This window comes from Medicago truncatula, chromosome 4 (genome assembly GCF_003473485.1).
Source record: "Medicago truncatula cultivar Jemalong A17 chromosome 4, MtrunA17r5.0-ANR, whole genome shotgun sequence".
NCBI classification, from domain to species: domain Eukaryota; kingdom Viridiplantae; phylum Streptophyta; class Magnoliopsida; order Fabales; family Fabaceae; genus Medicago; species Medicago truncatula.
The window spans coordinates 31,413,283-31,431,320 of NC_053045.1; the positions used below are offsets into that span (position 1 = coordinate 31,413,283).

At 32.5% G+C, this 18,038-nt stretch overlaps 2 protein-coding genes across 2 annotated transcripts; both read right to left on the minus strand.

Annotated features, from left to right (window-relative positions):
* Positions 1-2,269: 2,269 nt before the first annotated feature.
* Positions 2,270-4,612, minus strand: LOC25492475 (glutelin type-D 1). The gene is made up of 3 exons (XM_013600623.3): positions 4,385-4,612; positions 2,938-3,658; positions 2,270-2,587 (listed from the first exon to the last, which is right to left on the minus strand). The coding sequence occupies exons 1-3, from the start codon at positions 4,578-4,580 to the stop codon at positions 2,434-2,436; spliced, it is 1,071 nt and encodes a 356-aa protein (XP_013456077.1). The 5' UTR covers positions 4,581-4,612; the 3' UTR covers positions 2,270-2,433.
* Positions 4,613-12,841: 8,229 nt separating this feature from the next.
* On the minus strand, positions 12,842-15,672 carry LOC25492476 (glutelin type-D 1). Its single transcript, XM_039833798.1, has 3 exons — positions 15,263-15,672; positions 13,796-14,516; positions 12,842-13,192 (listed from the first exon to the last, which is right to left on the minus strand). Exons 1-3 carry the CDS (start codon positions 15,456-15,458, stop codon positions 13,039-13,041), a joined length of 1,071 nt encoding a protein of 356 aa, XP_039689732.1. The 5' UTR covers positions 15,459-15,672; the 3' UTR covers positions 12,842-13,038.
* Positions 15,673-18,038: the final 2,366 nt, after the last annotated feature.

Here is an 18,038-nt window from a genome sequence, read left to right on the forward strand (position 1 = left end):
AAATCAATCCTCGTAAACACAATATTCATGGACTTAGGAGACATAACATTGTTATGCATAACCCTTTGGACTCTATGTAGAAGGTCAACTGCCTATGATGCTAAGAAGTCAAAAACAAATGGTATAAAAGCATGTTAATTGTCAGAACACGCTTTCTCATGTTTGGCCACTTTGCTTGACGCAACTTTTGATTGAATTTGGTTGTTAGATTAACGTTCGGTTTTGCGATGTTTGGTCCATAATCCTAGTTAATTGGATTTCGTAATGATTAATCGAATAGGGATTGTTATAAAGTTACTCCCTCCGTCCCTCAATAGATGACCTAGTTGACTCTGACACACGTACCAATGCATATATTTTATATTTGATATCTTCAATTCTCTACTAAAATAAATTATAAAAATTCAATATTTTAAAAATATTCATCGAGACGAATCCAACAACATCTTACATTATATTATTTATTTTTGTGAATTAGTAGAAAAGTATGGTCCAAGTATGTCAAATCAATAATGTATATTGTCAACTAGATCATCGAAGGAGTAATTGATGCTTATAATCCTCGGGAGAAATTTTTTAACTATAATTTCAGTTTTTGGTGGGTGAATCATGTAGCCTAGTTTTATAGATACTTAATACTGCAGACCTGGGATTATTAGAATATTTATAGTTCGTTTGTCCCTATTTTACGAGGCCAACAAAGAGCAATTAGCAATTACCAAGCACATGATATGTGATGCTAGCAGGCCCGATTTTGAGGGTGTGCAAGGTGCTCAATCAGGCCGAACCTCCAAATGTTATGGGTCTTTAACGAAAAATTAAATATAATATCCACCCCCACTTAAACAAAAAAAATATATATGTTATATCCTTTTCTTTCTTAGTACACATTTGAGTTTTTTTTAGACTCCAGTTCTCCTTTTTGTACATAAATCGGATCCTATCAAACCACCCCTAATTTGTATAACCACTTAATCAGTCAATTTAGAAAGCTATTTCAATGAAAGAATCACAACAATCATTTTTTCTTCCCATAAACCATTCGTTTTACCCTTTTCCACAACAGAGGAGTGACAAATTCAAACGACACCGGTAGATAAATTTCACCTATTTTACTTAATTTTTTTTAATTCCTTTCATGTTTGGAAGTTTCTTCTGATTCTGATTTTTTTTTTTTAATGAAATTTAACTACACAAAAAAATTACGTTTTATTTTACTAGGGCCTATTTTAAAAAGAGAGCCGAGCCTCCTATTTCACAGGAACAGTCCTGAATGCTAGCATCCAGCAGACTGATTATCATGTCAAAAATAATTTTGGGTTAATTAAGTTTTTAGTCCCTATAAATATTTAGAATTTTGTTTTTAGTCCCTAAAAAATAAAATCACACTTTTTAGTCCTTATAAAATTTTCCATCAACATTTTTAGTCCTTATAAAATTTTTCATAAACTTTTTTAGTCCCTATAAAATTTTTCCATCAGCATTTTTAGTCCCTAAAATGCTTAAGGAAAATGTCACAGGGACTAAAAAGTGTGATTTTATTTTGTAGGGACTAAAAACAAAACTGTGAATATTTATAGGGACTAAAAACTTAATTAACCCAATAATTTATAGATGTGGAGAGCCTCTCCTAAGAAAATATTGTTAATTGCTTGATGGAGGAAAATGAATAAAAAGGGAACTAAGGAGGTATATATCCAAGAGGAAAATGACTTGATGAATAGCCTCATGAATTCAGTTTTTCTTTTCTCTCGATATTATCACGCTGGCACCATCAATCAAATAGCATCCACTAATTATTTTGTGCATAGTAAAAGTTTTGAGCCCACGAAAGGGGCGCAAAACAACTAATAGAGCAGGCCGTATTCAATTTCTACGAACTTAACTACAGTAAACTAGTACTTTGATATTTAGATTCTCTAAATTTGAAGTTCCTAAATTTCCCAACATTTTGAGTCAAAGAGTTTCCCAGCATTTAGGCTAATCTTGAAAAAGACATTGTCAAACACATTGCCATGGATGCACCACAATTAGCCTAAATGCAGAGAAATTAAACTACTGCAAATTCAAAGAATGTAAATCCAAAACAAGTTATGAATTCAAGCCCATGTGAGATCATTCATCCAAACTTATGTTTTCAGGAAGTTTTTTCAGCTGTCTATTGTCTTCATTCTTTATCAGTATTCATTATGCAAAAATTGTATCTTATAGAAAGAAAAATAACTATATACTATAAGACAACAATCTAAATATTAAACACAGATCAAAATAGAGGTCATCCCCAAAAATCAATTGAAGCAATCAACTCCTCATAAATCCAAAATAAAAGTGCAGAAACTTTATAAAGTAGATAAAAACTACTGTCTATAACGACTTATTGAAGCTTATTTCCAATGCCATAAAAGAAGAACTAAAACTTATTTCCATTCTACTTTAATTTGGAGGAGGGAAGAAAATGGCATCAGCAGTCCTCTTTGAACGGAAGAGCTTCTCAACTTCTGGATCAACATTGAAAGCAGCCTGCAGAACTGTAGGTGATAGTGCCTTCCACACCGAAGAACTTCCAGCCATGTGTGTAAATACAGGACTGCAAAAACAACAATCATAACCACAGTAAGACATCATAAGTATAATTTGTGACAAGTTACAAGTAAAAACAATATTCCTTGATATTACAAGGCTAATGGTAACTAAATTGTTCAATCCTGCCAAGAAAAAGAAACATGAAAGCTCTTATGTTATGTTGAGAGTGACTTCAAATTCTAAATAAACATCTCGAAGACACAAACTTGGGAGTATAGAATAGCCAAAATCTATGTATACACTAGACAAATAATGAGTGCATCGGTTATCAGTCATCACATGCATATATACAAATATAAAACAACAAAAGGATAACAGTATCTGCAATTTGATTAAAAGTTAAGAAAAACTTACTTAGGGGTAGTGATGATAGAGAACCACTCCATTCCATCATTGTTAGCAATCTTTGAGACAACGAAAAACCTCGGCACAATGAACAAATCTCCAGCCTTCAAAGTGGTCTCCAAGACTCTCTTACCATCAACACCAACAACCTGAACACGGCCGCTTCCCCTAACAATGTAAGTAACCTGCAAAGCAGAATCGCAAGAGAATCCAGGAGAGCACATGGATCTTCCATCAATCCTCACAAGATCAGCTCCTAAACCAACCTCACCAACCAAAGGAAGGTTCTTGGTGTTCAAGACAACAACCCTTCCACCATTCTTAATATCAACATCCAATGGTGCCTCCAGACAATTCAAAGCCATGCCTTTCTTATGTTCCTCTTTAGGCTGAGGAAGGCTGATTTTTCCGTCAAGCTTCACAATCCCTTTAGCGGATTGCTTTCCAACGAGTGTCTTCACATTGTTCTCATCCAAGTCCCAAGCTCTTCCGACAAATTCAGTTGAAAATCCGGTAAAGATTCCATTAGGACCAGTCAGGAAAAAATCAGTAAACTCACCAGCCTTGTGTGCTTTTGAAGTATCACCAAGGAACAAAACAACCAACTCAGTGTCCTCTTTGTTATACCACCATGTCACAACACCGAAGGGAAGTGCTAACGCATCACCCTCCTTAATTGCAACAACCTTCTCTTCTGATTCAGGTAGCACAATTCCAGCAACTCCACTTCCTGTTTCATCAAATTTTCACCATTAAGTATCTCAACAATTCTACTATACTATCAATATTGGTAATCAAGCAGTATGAAATACAAAATAAAATTCTCAAAACACAAAAAGTTAAAATTGAAACCTCATGTATGAAATAATGTTCTTTTAACTTTATCACAAAAACAAAATCAAACAAGAATTATTAGAATCTCTGCATGCATATTTAGAGCCAGTTTATTATTGCTTCTCTCATAAAAAAAAATCACCTTTTTAAACAATAATCCCTTTAAGAAAACTTCATTAGTTTGTAACAAATTTTAAAAAGACGAGAATCTATAAAAATCTAAAAACTACTTAAAATTAGAAGTGTTTTCTGTAGCTTCTCAGAAAATCATGTTTTTATAACTGGTTTTTCTTTTAAGTGACTTTTATTCTGTTATACAAACACAAAACAACTTCAACCTACGACATAGACATCAGATATGTCACTAACACATAAAACTTTTAAAAAGAAATTAATCGAATGTAATCACGTGTTGATGTAAGTAGACACACGGTCTTCAATCAAAAGCATTGATACTACATATGATAATTTAAATTGCTATCATATCCCCAATAAAGTGATCAACATAAAAACAATTAAAAACAATCAAGCTGAATCAAAATTATAAAACAAATAATTATCATAAAAAAAATAAAAATAAAAAATAAAAAGAAGATGAATTAGATCATGAAAGTTTGGTTACCTTGAAGAACATAAGCAACCTTAGAAGAATCAGAGTACCTCGGAACAGCAAAACCATTCTTGTGAAGAGCTAACTTGGCAGCACCAATGTTACCTTGACGCAACATAGGAAGCTCAGAAGGAGACCAAGCATAGTACGATCCACCATCGCCGCCGTAAACTTCCTTGGCCATTTGAGGAGAAAGATTGATATCCATGATAACAACACAAAAATCGAACGATCACACAAAAAAGCAAAGCAGAGGAAAAAATTTGATGTGTTTTTGAGTGCATGTGGTTTGGTGTATTTATAGGTAGAAGTGTAACAAACTGCATGTGTAGATAGTGTTAATCCACTATTCAAATTTAAAACTCGTTATTATTCAATACTAAGTGAGTAATTACAATAGTTTAAACTAAATAATAGTAATATTTTTGAAAGATAATAACAATGAGTAAAGGAGTGAATTTAAATTAGGATTAGGATGTTTTCTTTTTTTTTTGACAAAAGGATTAGGATGTTTTCATGTTACTCTTATCTTTTTTTCTGTTTTATTTTTTATCGCGTTTTTAATCAAGTATATCGTTTCTTTTTTTACGTTTTGTTATTCAACTAACTATATCGTTTTTTTTTTTAAATCGATTAACAAGTGTCCGGCATTTGTGTCTTTATTAAACACTTGTTAAAGAAACCAAAAGAAGTAAATTTAAATTGAATTTAATAATATTTTAACTTTTAAAAAGTTAAATTCATCAGCTTTTCACCATTTCTCAATGCAATATTTTTATTTTTATCATCTTAATCAATGTTCTAAGAGCATTCTTTAGTATTTTCCTAGTAATTTTTACAACTCTACAAAAATGATTAATGCAGAATAAGTGCATAGATAACCCTGACCCTAACCTAGTCGAGTCTTTGGGAAGTGGAGTGATTAGCGGCGGAAGCGAATAATACGACGAGATCATGGAGGAGGAAATCTGAAAGTGAAATGTTTACGGTGTTGGATGAAATTTAAAAGATGAAAATGGAAAACTAAACTTACTCCATTAACTTTGTTTTTAGAATTTTATGTTTGATATAATTAGTGGAGTACATGTGGCCGGTTTTAGTTTGATTGTGGATACTTACTCGCAATTTTCTAAAGATAACTTCGGTCTTACCATTTTTTTTTATTTACCAAAATTACTTTACAATAATGTGGATATACAATTAGGTTTCGTTTGGATAAACAGCTTATATAGATGCTTATAATATTAGGGTTTATAACATTAGAGCTTACATCATAAGTTTTTATATTTGATAAGTTATTTATGTTTGGATATGTACACTAAAAAGTACTTATATAAATTGAAGTGTTTAGATGTGACATTATATAAATAATTATCGAAATTTTAAATATTTTTAATTTAAAAAAAAAATCAAAGAATTGAACCACAATTATCAAGATTTTTTTTTATGAAATTAATCAAGGCGTAAAAAAACTAATATAATATATTAATTATAATTTTATATATATATATATATTATAATCAATATTTGTCCTTAAAAAAAATATCAATATTCATATAAGACAAAATTAACATTAGAGGTGTAAATAAACTTATCATATATATAAATATTAGTGTACAGTTTGTTACCAAAAAAAGACAAGTTAAGTTTGTTTTTTTTATTCAGTTTCATTTTGTTACGTAACAAAAAAAAATAATAAAAATCTTCCTTAAAAAAAAAATCTTAGTTACGTGTGTTACTTTTGTAAGATAAGTATATAGCAATTTTGTTACTCATGCACCGCCAAAGATAACTAACATTATAATTAAAATATTCCTTCAAAAAAAATTATAATTAAAATATATGTTTTGAAAAAGTGGATCCAGAGAGAATCGAAGGAGATTACATAAATTCATAAGCTCCTTGTTAAGCCGGAGGGTAAGCTGAAAATTTAGGCTTATTAAAATATAGCATAAGCAGCTTATGAAACTATGATAAGCTATTTTTATTTAGAGTAAATTACACTCCCCTCCCTTCAAAGATGCTTGAATTACACTCCCCTCCCCTCTTAAGTTAAAATATACACTCCCCCTTGTAACAGCCCGATTTTCGCTATATTTATTTTAATTACTTTTATTGTGTGTTTATATGTGCTTGTGTGTGATCATTCATCATTGGGTGCATTTTCATGGGTTTCTGTGTTAGAAGGGTAATTTAGTCATTTTGGATTTAGGGGTATTTTGGTCATTTTGTGAGAACGGGTAAAATTATAATTTTTGGTGAGAATTACTTTTAGTGATTAGTGGGAACCATTGTTTTACTAAGTTACGAGAGTAAAATTAAGATTTTACCGTTTAGTGACCGTTAGTGATATTTTACCGTTACTTGACCGTTATTAGTGAATTACCGATTGGAGTGTAGAAACATTTGAGATGTGAATAGAAATGGGTTAAGTCCATTAAGTTGAGGGTTAGGCCCAGTTGTGAGACACACTATATAAACCTACTCTTATGAGAATTTCCATACATATTCCTTCATGAGATATTTTTGGAGAGAATAGAGAGAGAAAGTGGGAACAAGAGGAAGCAAGGGTCAGAGAGAAGAGGAACTTGAAGAATCAAGGATTGGAGTTGAGCTAGGAGCAAAATTGAAGCCTAAGCTAGAGAGATTAACCTAACTAAGGTAAGGGGGTTAGAATTCATCATAATCACTTATTGTAATTTTCAATTATTTGTATGAAAAGTGTTTAATTGGATGAATTGATTAATTGTTCATAAGTGATGAAATTCGTGCTCTAATTATGATGACATGTTTAGATGTATGAAGTTATGAATAATTGAATTGTGTTAGTTGAATTACATGTTCAAAGTGTATGAAAATGGGTATGTGTTGAAAATATACTCAATTGATGAATTATGCATTGTTGTTGATGAATTGTGATAAGTGTCATGATCAATTGTTGTTGTTGTTGTTAAGTCATGTTGTTGATGATAATTCATGGCTTGGGTTTGCATGATTCATGGTTTGTGGTTGAGAAATGAGATGTTGTTGGTGTTTTCGTGAAAATGGTGAATTGGCTAAAAGTGAGTTTGATTTTCATGTTCAATGTGTTTTTGAGTATCCTTGTGAGTTATTTGACCTATAAACATGTTTTGGAAACATATTTGGGCAAAGAGGGATCAAAATTGGGGATTTTGGGTGAAAAGGGGTTCAAACCCGTAACATTTTTTCTGCATAATTTTGAATGGTCGCTTAAGCGACGCTACAAAGTGATGTCTGCACGCTTAAGCGTGCTGTAAGCGAGCTGGTAAGCGTGCAGTTGCATTAGCTACTGGAACTTGGACGCTTAAGCGTGCAGATGGACGCTTAAGCGAGCAAGACCAGTTTTCAGCCACTTTGATCTTTGTTCCGGGTCTTTGGGGGCCAATCCGAGCTTTGTAAAATGATTTTTAAGCATGTTTAACTACTGTTAATCCCCTAAAATTTACTGGAACATGATTAGCTTGCCTAAACTTGAATTTGTTCATTTGAGTCTTAACTTGGGAAGTTTTGAAACTTTAGACTTTTGTCGAAAACAAACTTTTGTAAACATTGGGACTTATAAATTGAACCTACAGCTCATCTAGACTTAGGTAAAACTTATAAGAGTGGTCAAACATCTTAATCATGTAAAAAGAGATATTTCGGGTGGGAGTGTCAAAAGTTGTGAAATGGGGTTTTCATACGAACTTAAGTTGTTCTTGGATTAATGATTAATGGTCCGGAGGCAACTTAAATTCATGAATACATGATTGGTTAAGATTGTTTGAGAGCTTTCAACTTTATTTATGTTTCTTTGTTTTGGAAATTATCAAAGTTGGTCGTTTGCCACTTGATATGGTTTTGGTCGGAAATGTTCTTGAGTCAATTGTCTTATGATTTATCGTGACTATTCTTATATGGCTAAGTGAAGTTGTATGAATGGATGATCGTATTGGATATGATGGTTGTCATGAGATATGTATGCTATCTTACTTGGAATATGAGAATGCTTGAAATGGTGAAACTATATGTGATAGTTGATGTTGGATAACATTGTTGATTATTGATAATCATGTTGTTGTGCGATGATGAATACTACGATTTATTTGTGTGTGGGCATGTTTTCTTGTTAATGCAATGTTGTGAAGATAATTAATATAATTGAATGTTGAATGTGAGGTTTATCTCAAGGTGATGTACTTTCCTCTTTACCTGGAATGTGAGCAAATCATGTATTTGATATGAGATTATGTGAAGGGGTGATATTGGTGAATCCATATACATTGTTTATTATGATATGGTGTTGATTATGTATGTGGTGATGAATTATTGGTGTAATTGCATAAATGCAAATAATATTGGTGATGATATGGTGAGTTGTTGTGTGGACATATGCATTGTTATTGAGTCATATGTTCATGCATACATTTTTGGTGATGACGGATATTTTTATATATTCATATTAGTGATGACGGATATTTTTGAATATCCATATTGGTGATGATGGGCGACGGCCTAAATATTGGTGATGACCGGTACCGCATGCATATAGGTGTTGTGTCTAGGATCATATCATGAGGTGACATGAGTCCTAGTTGTGAAATTAATTGATGTACTTGTGATTGTGAGTGATTAATGGTGATGCTTGTATTTGATGGATTGTTCTATCATGTCATGATTAACTATGTGAATTGATGAACTCATGAAATTGGTGGAATTGTGAATGATGATTATTGATGATGATATGTTCGTTGAATATATGTCGGTGAGACTTGGATTGTGGTAATAATGTATGTATGGAACTTATATAATTATGATTCATTACATGATATTGGATTATGCTATTCCTGCTTATCTGTGATTTGATTATGTTGATGTAATACTCACCCCAGTGGTTTTGACCGCCTACTTGCCTGTATGGGTGAGTAGACGTTGTGCAGGGTTAGTTGCTCGGTAAGTTTTTGTGCTTGGTGGATATCGGGAGCTTTCTCCGATATCAGTGTTTAGAGTTTAGTTGGCTCTGATCTAGGCTTGGTTGTGTCGGTCTAGATTAGCTTTTGTTGGACTTTGTTATGTTTGGAGATTACCCATATGTTGGGATTTTGAGATTCATCTATGTTGATGTAATAATTGATTCATGACATGTATATTTGGATTACTCTGGTTTATATTCCGCTGCGACTGTTGAAGTTTATATACATGTTTAAGGTTTTGAATTTTTGTATAATGGCGTAGCCTCTATTTCTTGAATAAATGTATTATTCGCATGTTTAATTGCTTTAATAGAAATAGGAGTGTTACACCCCTCCCCTCTTATTCAAAACATATTAGAAAAAATTTCACTCCCCTCCCCTAAGAGAAGCTTGAATTACATCCCCCTCCCCTCTTATGTTAAAATCTACACTTTACTCCCTAAATATTCTTTTTTATTATTTCTAATAATCTAGCAAAAAATAATAATTTAACACACTTAAAAAAAAAATAGTATTGCGGGTCTATTTTAATATAATAAAAAATTGAATACATATTTTTCACTATTTTTTATTCACAATTTCATTAACATGTAGTTTCAAACCCTATTATAAAATATGAAACAATCCAAAACAAAATTAAAATATGTGAAAAATTACTAAAATCATTAAAGCATGATTATTTAAAAGTTAATTTTATACTCTAATTTATAAAATCAATAGCAATATATTTAAATTTAATTATCATTGACATTTAAACTATAAAGAAATGAATTATTTTTTCTTAAATGGTGATTCAAAATTAATATATATTATAAGAATATTTATTTATGTTCAAATAGATTAAAGTGTAGTACATATTTAATTATTAAGGGAGGGGTTTGTAATTCAAGCATCTTATAAGGGAGGGGAGTATAAATTTTAACATAAAAAAAATATTGAGGGGGTAAAGTGTATATTTTAACTTAAGAGGGGAAGAGAGTGTAATTCAAGCATCTTTGAGGGGAGGGAAGTGTAATTTACTCTTTTATTTATTTACCCAAACACCTTTAAAAAGGCTTATCCGAGTAGATAAGCCCACATAAGCTCAAAATAAGCCAATCCAAACGGGACCTTAAGCGAACATAAACGCGTTGATGTTCGATTTTGGGTAATGCATAATAAATACTTTTTGGCATAATGTACCATTTTTGGTGTCTTTATTGGGCATCATTGAAATTCTTAGTTATTTTTTGGATTTTACTCCATCTTAACATTTTCCTCCTTCTGCAGATCATAACATAAGTTGTACTTAATTAATTGCAGTGTGTGAGCATGCATTGGAAAGCTAAGAAGCATAAGAATTTTGCTCTTTCCTTTGCACTTTTCGCTCGTGCCCTGCAGCCATCCCAAAAATGCACTTACGTTACTTAACTAACGCAGCGTGACTTAAGTCAGTCATGCACATATAAAAGCCGTTTTTTATATTTACGCAAGTTAACTCACGTTAGTTCAATTTCTTGGGTTTGTTTATCTTTCTCTATTCTCACTACTGCACGATGCATGTCTCACCTCATACTCCTTGTGACTGCCACTATGACCACTCATCTTATCACACGATGCCGCTTAAATTATACCATCACCAACTTTCCTCATTCTACACTGACATTTCCATTAATATTACATACCTATTTTTTTCTTGGATCATTTTATATTATTAGTGTATATAGTGTCTATATTAATTTTCCCTCAAAAAAAAAAAGTGTCTATATTAATTTGTCTTTCAGATGGACCAGTACTCATGAATAATGAATCTTGATCAGTCCCTCACTGTCAATTTAGCTTACGTTTTTTAACAGAAGAGCACATACCCAAAAGTTGAACTAGCGTAAGTTAATTCACGCAGGTGTAAAAAATGGTTTTTACAGGTGCGTGACTTAAGTCACGCTGCGTTAGTTAAGTAACGTAAGGACATTTTTAGGATGGCTGCAGGGCGCGAGCGAAAAATGCAGGGGGAAGAGCAAAATTCGAAGCATAACTACAACTTTTGTATTTGATGTGAAGCCCAGTTTAAATGTCTTGATCGTTAAAATGCAAATTATTGTAGCAGATGAATTTATTGTGGGTTTTGAGTCATTTACTCATGTAATTAGTTTTTTTTAAGGATACTCATGTAATTAGTTGTTATTGGACTAACTAACATCTTTTGATCTACCCTCTTGATTAGACCTTCTCATTAGCCAAGTTTAACCTATAAAGAGATTATAAATAGAGTTTAATATTGACCATTTTATGCAAAAGCTTCAATTAAAGACTAAGCTTTTAGATCAATTCACTTGTTAGGAAATTTTGTATAACAATTTTGAGATTTAATTTTGATATTTAATCTGTTTATTATGAATAACAAGAAATATACTCAAAAGAGTAGTGGGGCAGTTGCCCCCAATTTACTATAAATAGATATGTGAGAAGATCAAAGTATATATATATATATATATATATATATATATATATATATATATATATATATATTCTCAACACATTCAATGAATTTTGTATTATTTTAACTCTAGTACCACAACATATAAACATGTATAAAATATGTGGTTTTAATCTTTAAAGTGACAATGCATGTTTTTGTATAAGTGGGGGACTCAATTGAAGTACTTTTTTTATATAGAACAATTGCAGTGCATTTAATTCCATAAGAAAATACATTTAACATGTTTTTTGAAGAAAAAAATATATTTGAAAGTTGAAATTTAAAATCACGAGATTCGTAAGAGTCTTTGGGTTATATATAATTGGCTTGTGCTTAGGTTATTTGACCAACCCTACAATTAGAAGTTCGTTTATCCCTTTATTTAGGAGGCCAACAAAGAGCAATTACCAAGCAGAGGATATGTGATCCTAGCATCCCGCCAAGGAGATTATCATGGTAACAGAAAGAGATGTGGGAAAGCTCTCCAAAGAAAACTGTTCATTGCTTGATGAAGGAAAATAAATGAAAAATGGAATTAGTATATGTCTAAGAGTGAAAATGATTGATGGAGCCAGTAGTCTCATGAAATCAGTCTTTCTTCTCCTTTGATATTCATCGATCTGCTTGTGTTTAATTTCTATGAACTTGTCTGTGTAAACTACTTCAATATTATTTTTAGATTCTTTAATTTGAAGTTCCTGAATTTCCCAACATCTTTTTAAGTCAAAAAATGTTTCCCACATTTTGAGTCAAAAAAGAGTTTCCCAACATTTAGGTTAATCATGAAAAAGATGTCGTCAAAAAACGTTGCTATGAATGCATAACAATTAGCCTAGATGCAGAGAAATTAAAATACTGCTAATTCAAAGAATGTGAGAATCCAAAGACCAAAAAGAGCTTTGAATTCAAGCCCATGTGAAATCAATCGTCCCAACTTATACTATTTGAAAGTTTTTTTAGCTTGCCTTCATTTTTTATTATCATTAAGCAAAAATTGTATCCATAGGAAGAAAAATAACTATATATAAGGCAGCAATATAAATATTAAAGACAGATCAAAAGAGAGGTCATCCCCAAAAATAAATTGAGGCAATCATTCAATTTCTTTTAAATCCAAAATAGAAGTGTAGAAACTTAATAAAGTAGAAAGAAAGAAAAAACTATTATCTATAACGGCTTAGTAAAGCTTATTTGCAATGCCATTAAAAAAACTAAAAACTTATTTCCATTCTACTTTAATTTGGAGGAGGGAAGAAAATGGCATCAGCGGTCCTCTTTGAACGGAAGAGCTTCTCAACTTCTGGATCAACATTGAAAGCAGCCTGCAGAACTGTTGGTGATAGCGCCTTCCACACCGAAGAACTTCCAGCCATGTGTGTAAATACAGGACTGAAAAAACAACAATCATAACCACAGTAAGTATAATATGTTGACAACAAATTACAAGTAAAAGAACATTCCTTGATTATTACGCACTACAATCAGTAATTCAAAAGATATACATGAACATGACCCAACTAACCACTAAGTGTAACAAACACCCCCTCCCACAAAAACACCATATCAAGGCCTTGTTTAGATCAACAACTTAATTAAACACTTCTAACACCAAGACTTATAGTACAAGTGTTTATGCATACACTATTTCTATAATAAAAGATAGAGTAACAAAGCCAAACTGTTTTCATATAAGTTGCAAGCTATTTTAATAAGCTGTCCTATAAAACTTATGGAAATAAGCTGACAATAGTTTGAGTTCCTGTTTCGTAAGAGCTCTTCCAAACAGCTTCACGTAACAAAAGATAAGTTTAAAAAATTAATCCAGATAGACAAATTTGGGAGTATAGAATAGCCAAAATCTATGTATACACTAGGCAGAAAATGAGTGCATCAGTTATCACTTATCAGATGTATATATAACAACAAATAAGATAACAAACAACAAAAGGATAACAGTATCTGCAATTTGATTAAAAGTTAAGAAAAACTTACTTAGGGGTAGTGATGATAGAGAACCACTCCATTCCATCATTGTTAGCAATCTTTGAGACAACGAAAAACCTCGGCACAATGAACAAATCTCCAGCCTTCAAAGTGGTCTCCAAGACTCTCTTACCATCAACACCAACAACCTGAACACGGCCGCTTCCCCTAACAATGTAAGTAACCTGCAAAGCAGAATCGCAAGAGAATCCAGGAGAGCACATGGATCTTCCATCAATCCTCACAAGATCAGCTCCTAAACCAACCTCACCAACCAAAGGAAGGTTCTTGGTGTTCAAGACAACAACCCTTCCACCATTCTTAATATCAACATCCAATGGTGCCTCCAGACAATTCAAAGCCATGCCTTTCTTATGTTCCTCTTTAGGCTGAGGAAGGCTGATTTTTCCGTCAAGCTTCACAATCCCTTTAGCGGATTGCTTTCCAACGAGTGTCTTCACATTGTTCTCATCCAAGTCCCAAGCTCTTCCGACAAATTCAGTTGAAAATCCGGTAAAGATTCCATTAGGACCAGTCAGGAAAAAATCAGTAAACTCACCAGCCTTGTGTGCTTTAGAAGTATCGCCGAGGAACAGAACAACCAACTCAGTGTCATCTTTGTTATACCACCATGTCACAACACCAAAGGGAAGTGCTAAAGCATCACCCTCCTTAATTGCAACAACCTTCTCTTCTGATTCAGGTAGCACAATTCCAGCAACTCCACTTCCTGTTACAACAAATCATCACTATTAAGTATCTCAACAATTCTACTATACTATCAATATTTGTATTCACATTAGCAGTATAAAATACAAAAAATAAAATATTTTTAACAGTATCACAAAAACAACAGGCCTGTTTGGATAAACAGCTTATAGCACAAGCACTTATAATGATAAGAGCTTATGTATAAGCTATCTCAATAGCAAATGATAAAAAAAATAAAAAAATAAAAAAAATTGTTTTTTTATATGTTATAAGTTGTTTTCATAAGAAATCTTTGGACAACTTATAGAAATAAGCTAAAAAGAATGTTACAAGCTGTTTACAAAGGTTTACTCAAACTCACAACTTATGTCATTGGACAAGCTTAAATAAGTCAATCCAAACAAACTCAATCAACAAGAATTTTTAGAATCTCTAGGTGCATATTTATACAACCAATGAAAAGTAACACATAATCCAAGAAACACCAACAACACAAACACCAGTTACAACACTAACACAATAAAACTATTGAAAAAATAAAATAATTGAATGTAATCACATGCAGTGTTGGTGTCGCACACCAGATACATCATCTATCAAATGCATCGGTGCTACAGAGAATACCATATATGGCGTTCACAATTTTAAATTGAGGGATCAACATAAAAACACTGAATCATAATCGAAAAACAAATAATTATCATCAAATCAAAATAAAATAAAATAAAATAAAAAAGACGAATTAGATAATGAAAGTTTATTTACCTTGAAGAACATAAGCAACCTTGGAAGAATCAGAGTATCTCGGAACAGCAAAACCGTTCTTCTGAAGCGCTAACTTGGCAGCACCAATGTTACCTTCACGCAACATAGGAAGCTCAGAAGGTGACCAAGCGTAGTACGATCCACCATCGCCACCGTAAACTTTCTTGGCAACCTGAGGAGAAAGATCGATATCCATAGCAACAACGCACAAAATCGAACGATCACACGAAAAAACAATTGAAGAGAAAAAGATGTGTTTTTGATTGCATGTGGTTAGGTGTGTATTTATAAGTATATTGGATCGTGAGTTTAGTGGAAGTGAAACGGAATTTGTTGTATGTAGATAGTGTTGAAAAGGGTGTGATTAGTGTTGATCCGCTACTAATACTCGTTATCATCCAATACTCATTCACTAATTACGATTATGTTAACGTAACAAACTACTATGTTTGCATTGATAAACATAAATTTTGTTTTTTTGGATTAGAATGTATTCGTGTTCAAAATTAAAATTAAAAGTATTATCTTTTTTGTTTCTTTTTTAACAAGAATAATTTTAATGCATTGATAAACACGAATTTAATTTACGATTAGGATCAGGGGGTGTTAGTCTTATCTTTTTACTGTTTTATTATTTATTTTATTTTTAAGTAATGTAGATAAATTTTAAAAAAAAAATGATAAATATATTTTGTAGAAATTGATTATTTGTTTCGTGAAAAGAAAGAAATTAATTGTGTGATCTTTTTCAAGTTCTTAACAAGTAAAAAATAAAACTAGTGTATTCACCAAAACACAAAAACTAGTGTAGAGACCCAATATTATCCGTTGACATACAAGCTTTGTGGCGGGCATACATATAAGTATATTGGATTGAATGGTTTAAATTTAGAAAGAAAAAAAAAATCATTAAACAACATATTACACTAACGTTGAAAATCATTGAACAGCGTATTATATCAACGTTGTTTAAAAAAAAAAAAGTATCATACTAACGTCTTATCTTTTTTTGTTTATTTTAAAAAAAAAAATGGTAATTTAAATGCATTGATGAACACAAATTCAAGTTTGTATTAGATTCCTTAAAAAAAAAAAAATTAGGATTAGGATGTCTTCATGTTATTATTCTCTTTTTCCTTTTTTTTTTTTTAACAAGCTAAAATGGAATTATATAACAAAACAGTTCCGAAAGCATAAGGTGTGCCTTAGAGACTGCCACAGAAACCAAAAGTTACAACAATTACAAACCACACACAGCAGAGCAACATTAACCTATACCCAAACAAACAAGAGGGCAAGACCACCACTGTTGGGTACCGAAAACAAAAGTAGCTTTTTTACCTTTTAGCCACCCTAAAGGAAACATCTTAACCTTGTCTAATAAACGGGGGATGGGAGTAACAACATTATTAAACAGACGATTATTTCGTTCGTTCCACACAACCCACACACAAAGAAGCCATATAAGTTGCATAAAAGAGCATCTAGAGTGAGCACTACCTGTCAAATAAGTAAACTGTAAAAAATGGTCAGAAATATTATCAACATTCACCCCACAACAACCAATCCAATCACGCACCATATGCCAAAGCGAACTTAAAGAGTTACACAATAAAAAGAGATGTTGTGTCGTTTCAGGTTGACCGCAGCCAACAACACATAAGGACAAATCATTCGACAGCACCCGTCGATCAACCAAATTAGTCTTTGTTGGTAATCGATCCCGGAGAAGTCTCCACACAAAAACTAAGACCTTCAATGGAACCTGTCCGCCAAAGGAGAGAAACCGGTTATTCCAACTCGTAAGTCTAGTTTTAATTCGATTCAAAATAGGGTCATAAAAACTAAGACGACGTGGATTACCCCTAATAGGCAAGCCCAAGTACAGGAAAGGAACCTTACCCACTTTGCAACTCAACACCGAGGCTGCCTCACAAAGCCAAGAATCAGAGATATTGATCCCCACCAACATGCTTTTGTTAAAATTCACTTTCAACCCAAACATTGCTTCAAAAATAAGAAGAGTGGCACGGAGAGTACGAACATTTGCTCAGCTTTTAACACCAAGTAACAATGTATCATCCGCGAATTGAAGGTGAGATAAAACCACAGAGTTGGCCGCCCTCACCCTATAACCATCAAACAACTGAGCATCAACCATTGCTTTCATTAAGACATTAAGCCCCTCTACAGCTAACAAGAACAAGAAAGGGGAGAGAGGATCCCCTTGTCGAAGGCCTCTAAACAACTTAAACTCTTCCGTAGGACTGCCATTAACTAGCACAGATGTCGTGGCTGTGCTAACACACTCTCTAATCCATTTTCTCCATGAAAAAGGAAAAGACATTCGTTCCATGACTGCATCCAAATAACCCCAATCAACATAATCACAGGCTTTCTCAAAATCTACCTTAAACAACATTAGATCCTTCTTACATATGTGTGCCTCATCCACCACCTCATTAGCTATCAAAATACCATCAAGAATCTATCTATTTTTCACAAAAGCTATTTGAGATTCAGAAACAACACTACCAATTACCACTTTCAAACGATTAGCCAACAATTTTGTCAGAATTTTATACAAACTCCCCACCAAAGAAATGGGTCGAAAATCATTAAGACGACGCAGGCTATCAATTTTTGGAATAAGAGCAATAAACGTGGAATTGATACCTTTAGTTAATTTACCGTTACGGTGGAACTCAAAAACAAACCGCATAATATCATCTTTTAGAATCGGCCAAAACTCCTTTATGAACCCAAAATTAACACC

Coding starts and splice junctions, on each gene's coding strand:
- LOC25492475 (XM_013600623.3), bottom strand. CDS start 4,580: ATGGATATCAATCTTTCTCCTCAAATGGCCAAGGAAGTTTACGGCGGC. Junction 3,659..4,384: donor GGTTGCTTATGTTCTTCAAG/GTAACCAAACTT, acceptor TTGATGAAACAG/GAAGTGGAGTTGCTGGAATT. Junction 2,588..2,937: donor TCTATCATCACTACCCCTAA/GTAAGTTTTTCT, acceptor TTGTTTTTGCAG/TCCTGTATTTACACACATGG.
- LOC25492476 (XM_039833798.1), bottom strand. CDS start 15,458: ATGGATATCGATCTTTCTCCTCAGGTTGCCAAGAAAGTTTACGGTGGC. Junction 14,517..15,262: donor GGTTGCTTATGTTCTTCAAG/GTAAATAAACTT, acceptor TTGTTGTAACAG/GAAGTGGAGTTGCTGGAATT. Junction 13,193..13,795: donor TCTATCATCACTACCCCTAA/GTAAGTTTTTCT, acceptor TTGTTTTTTCAG/TCCTGTATTTACACACATGG.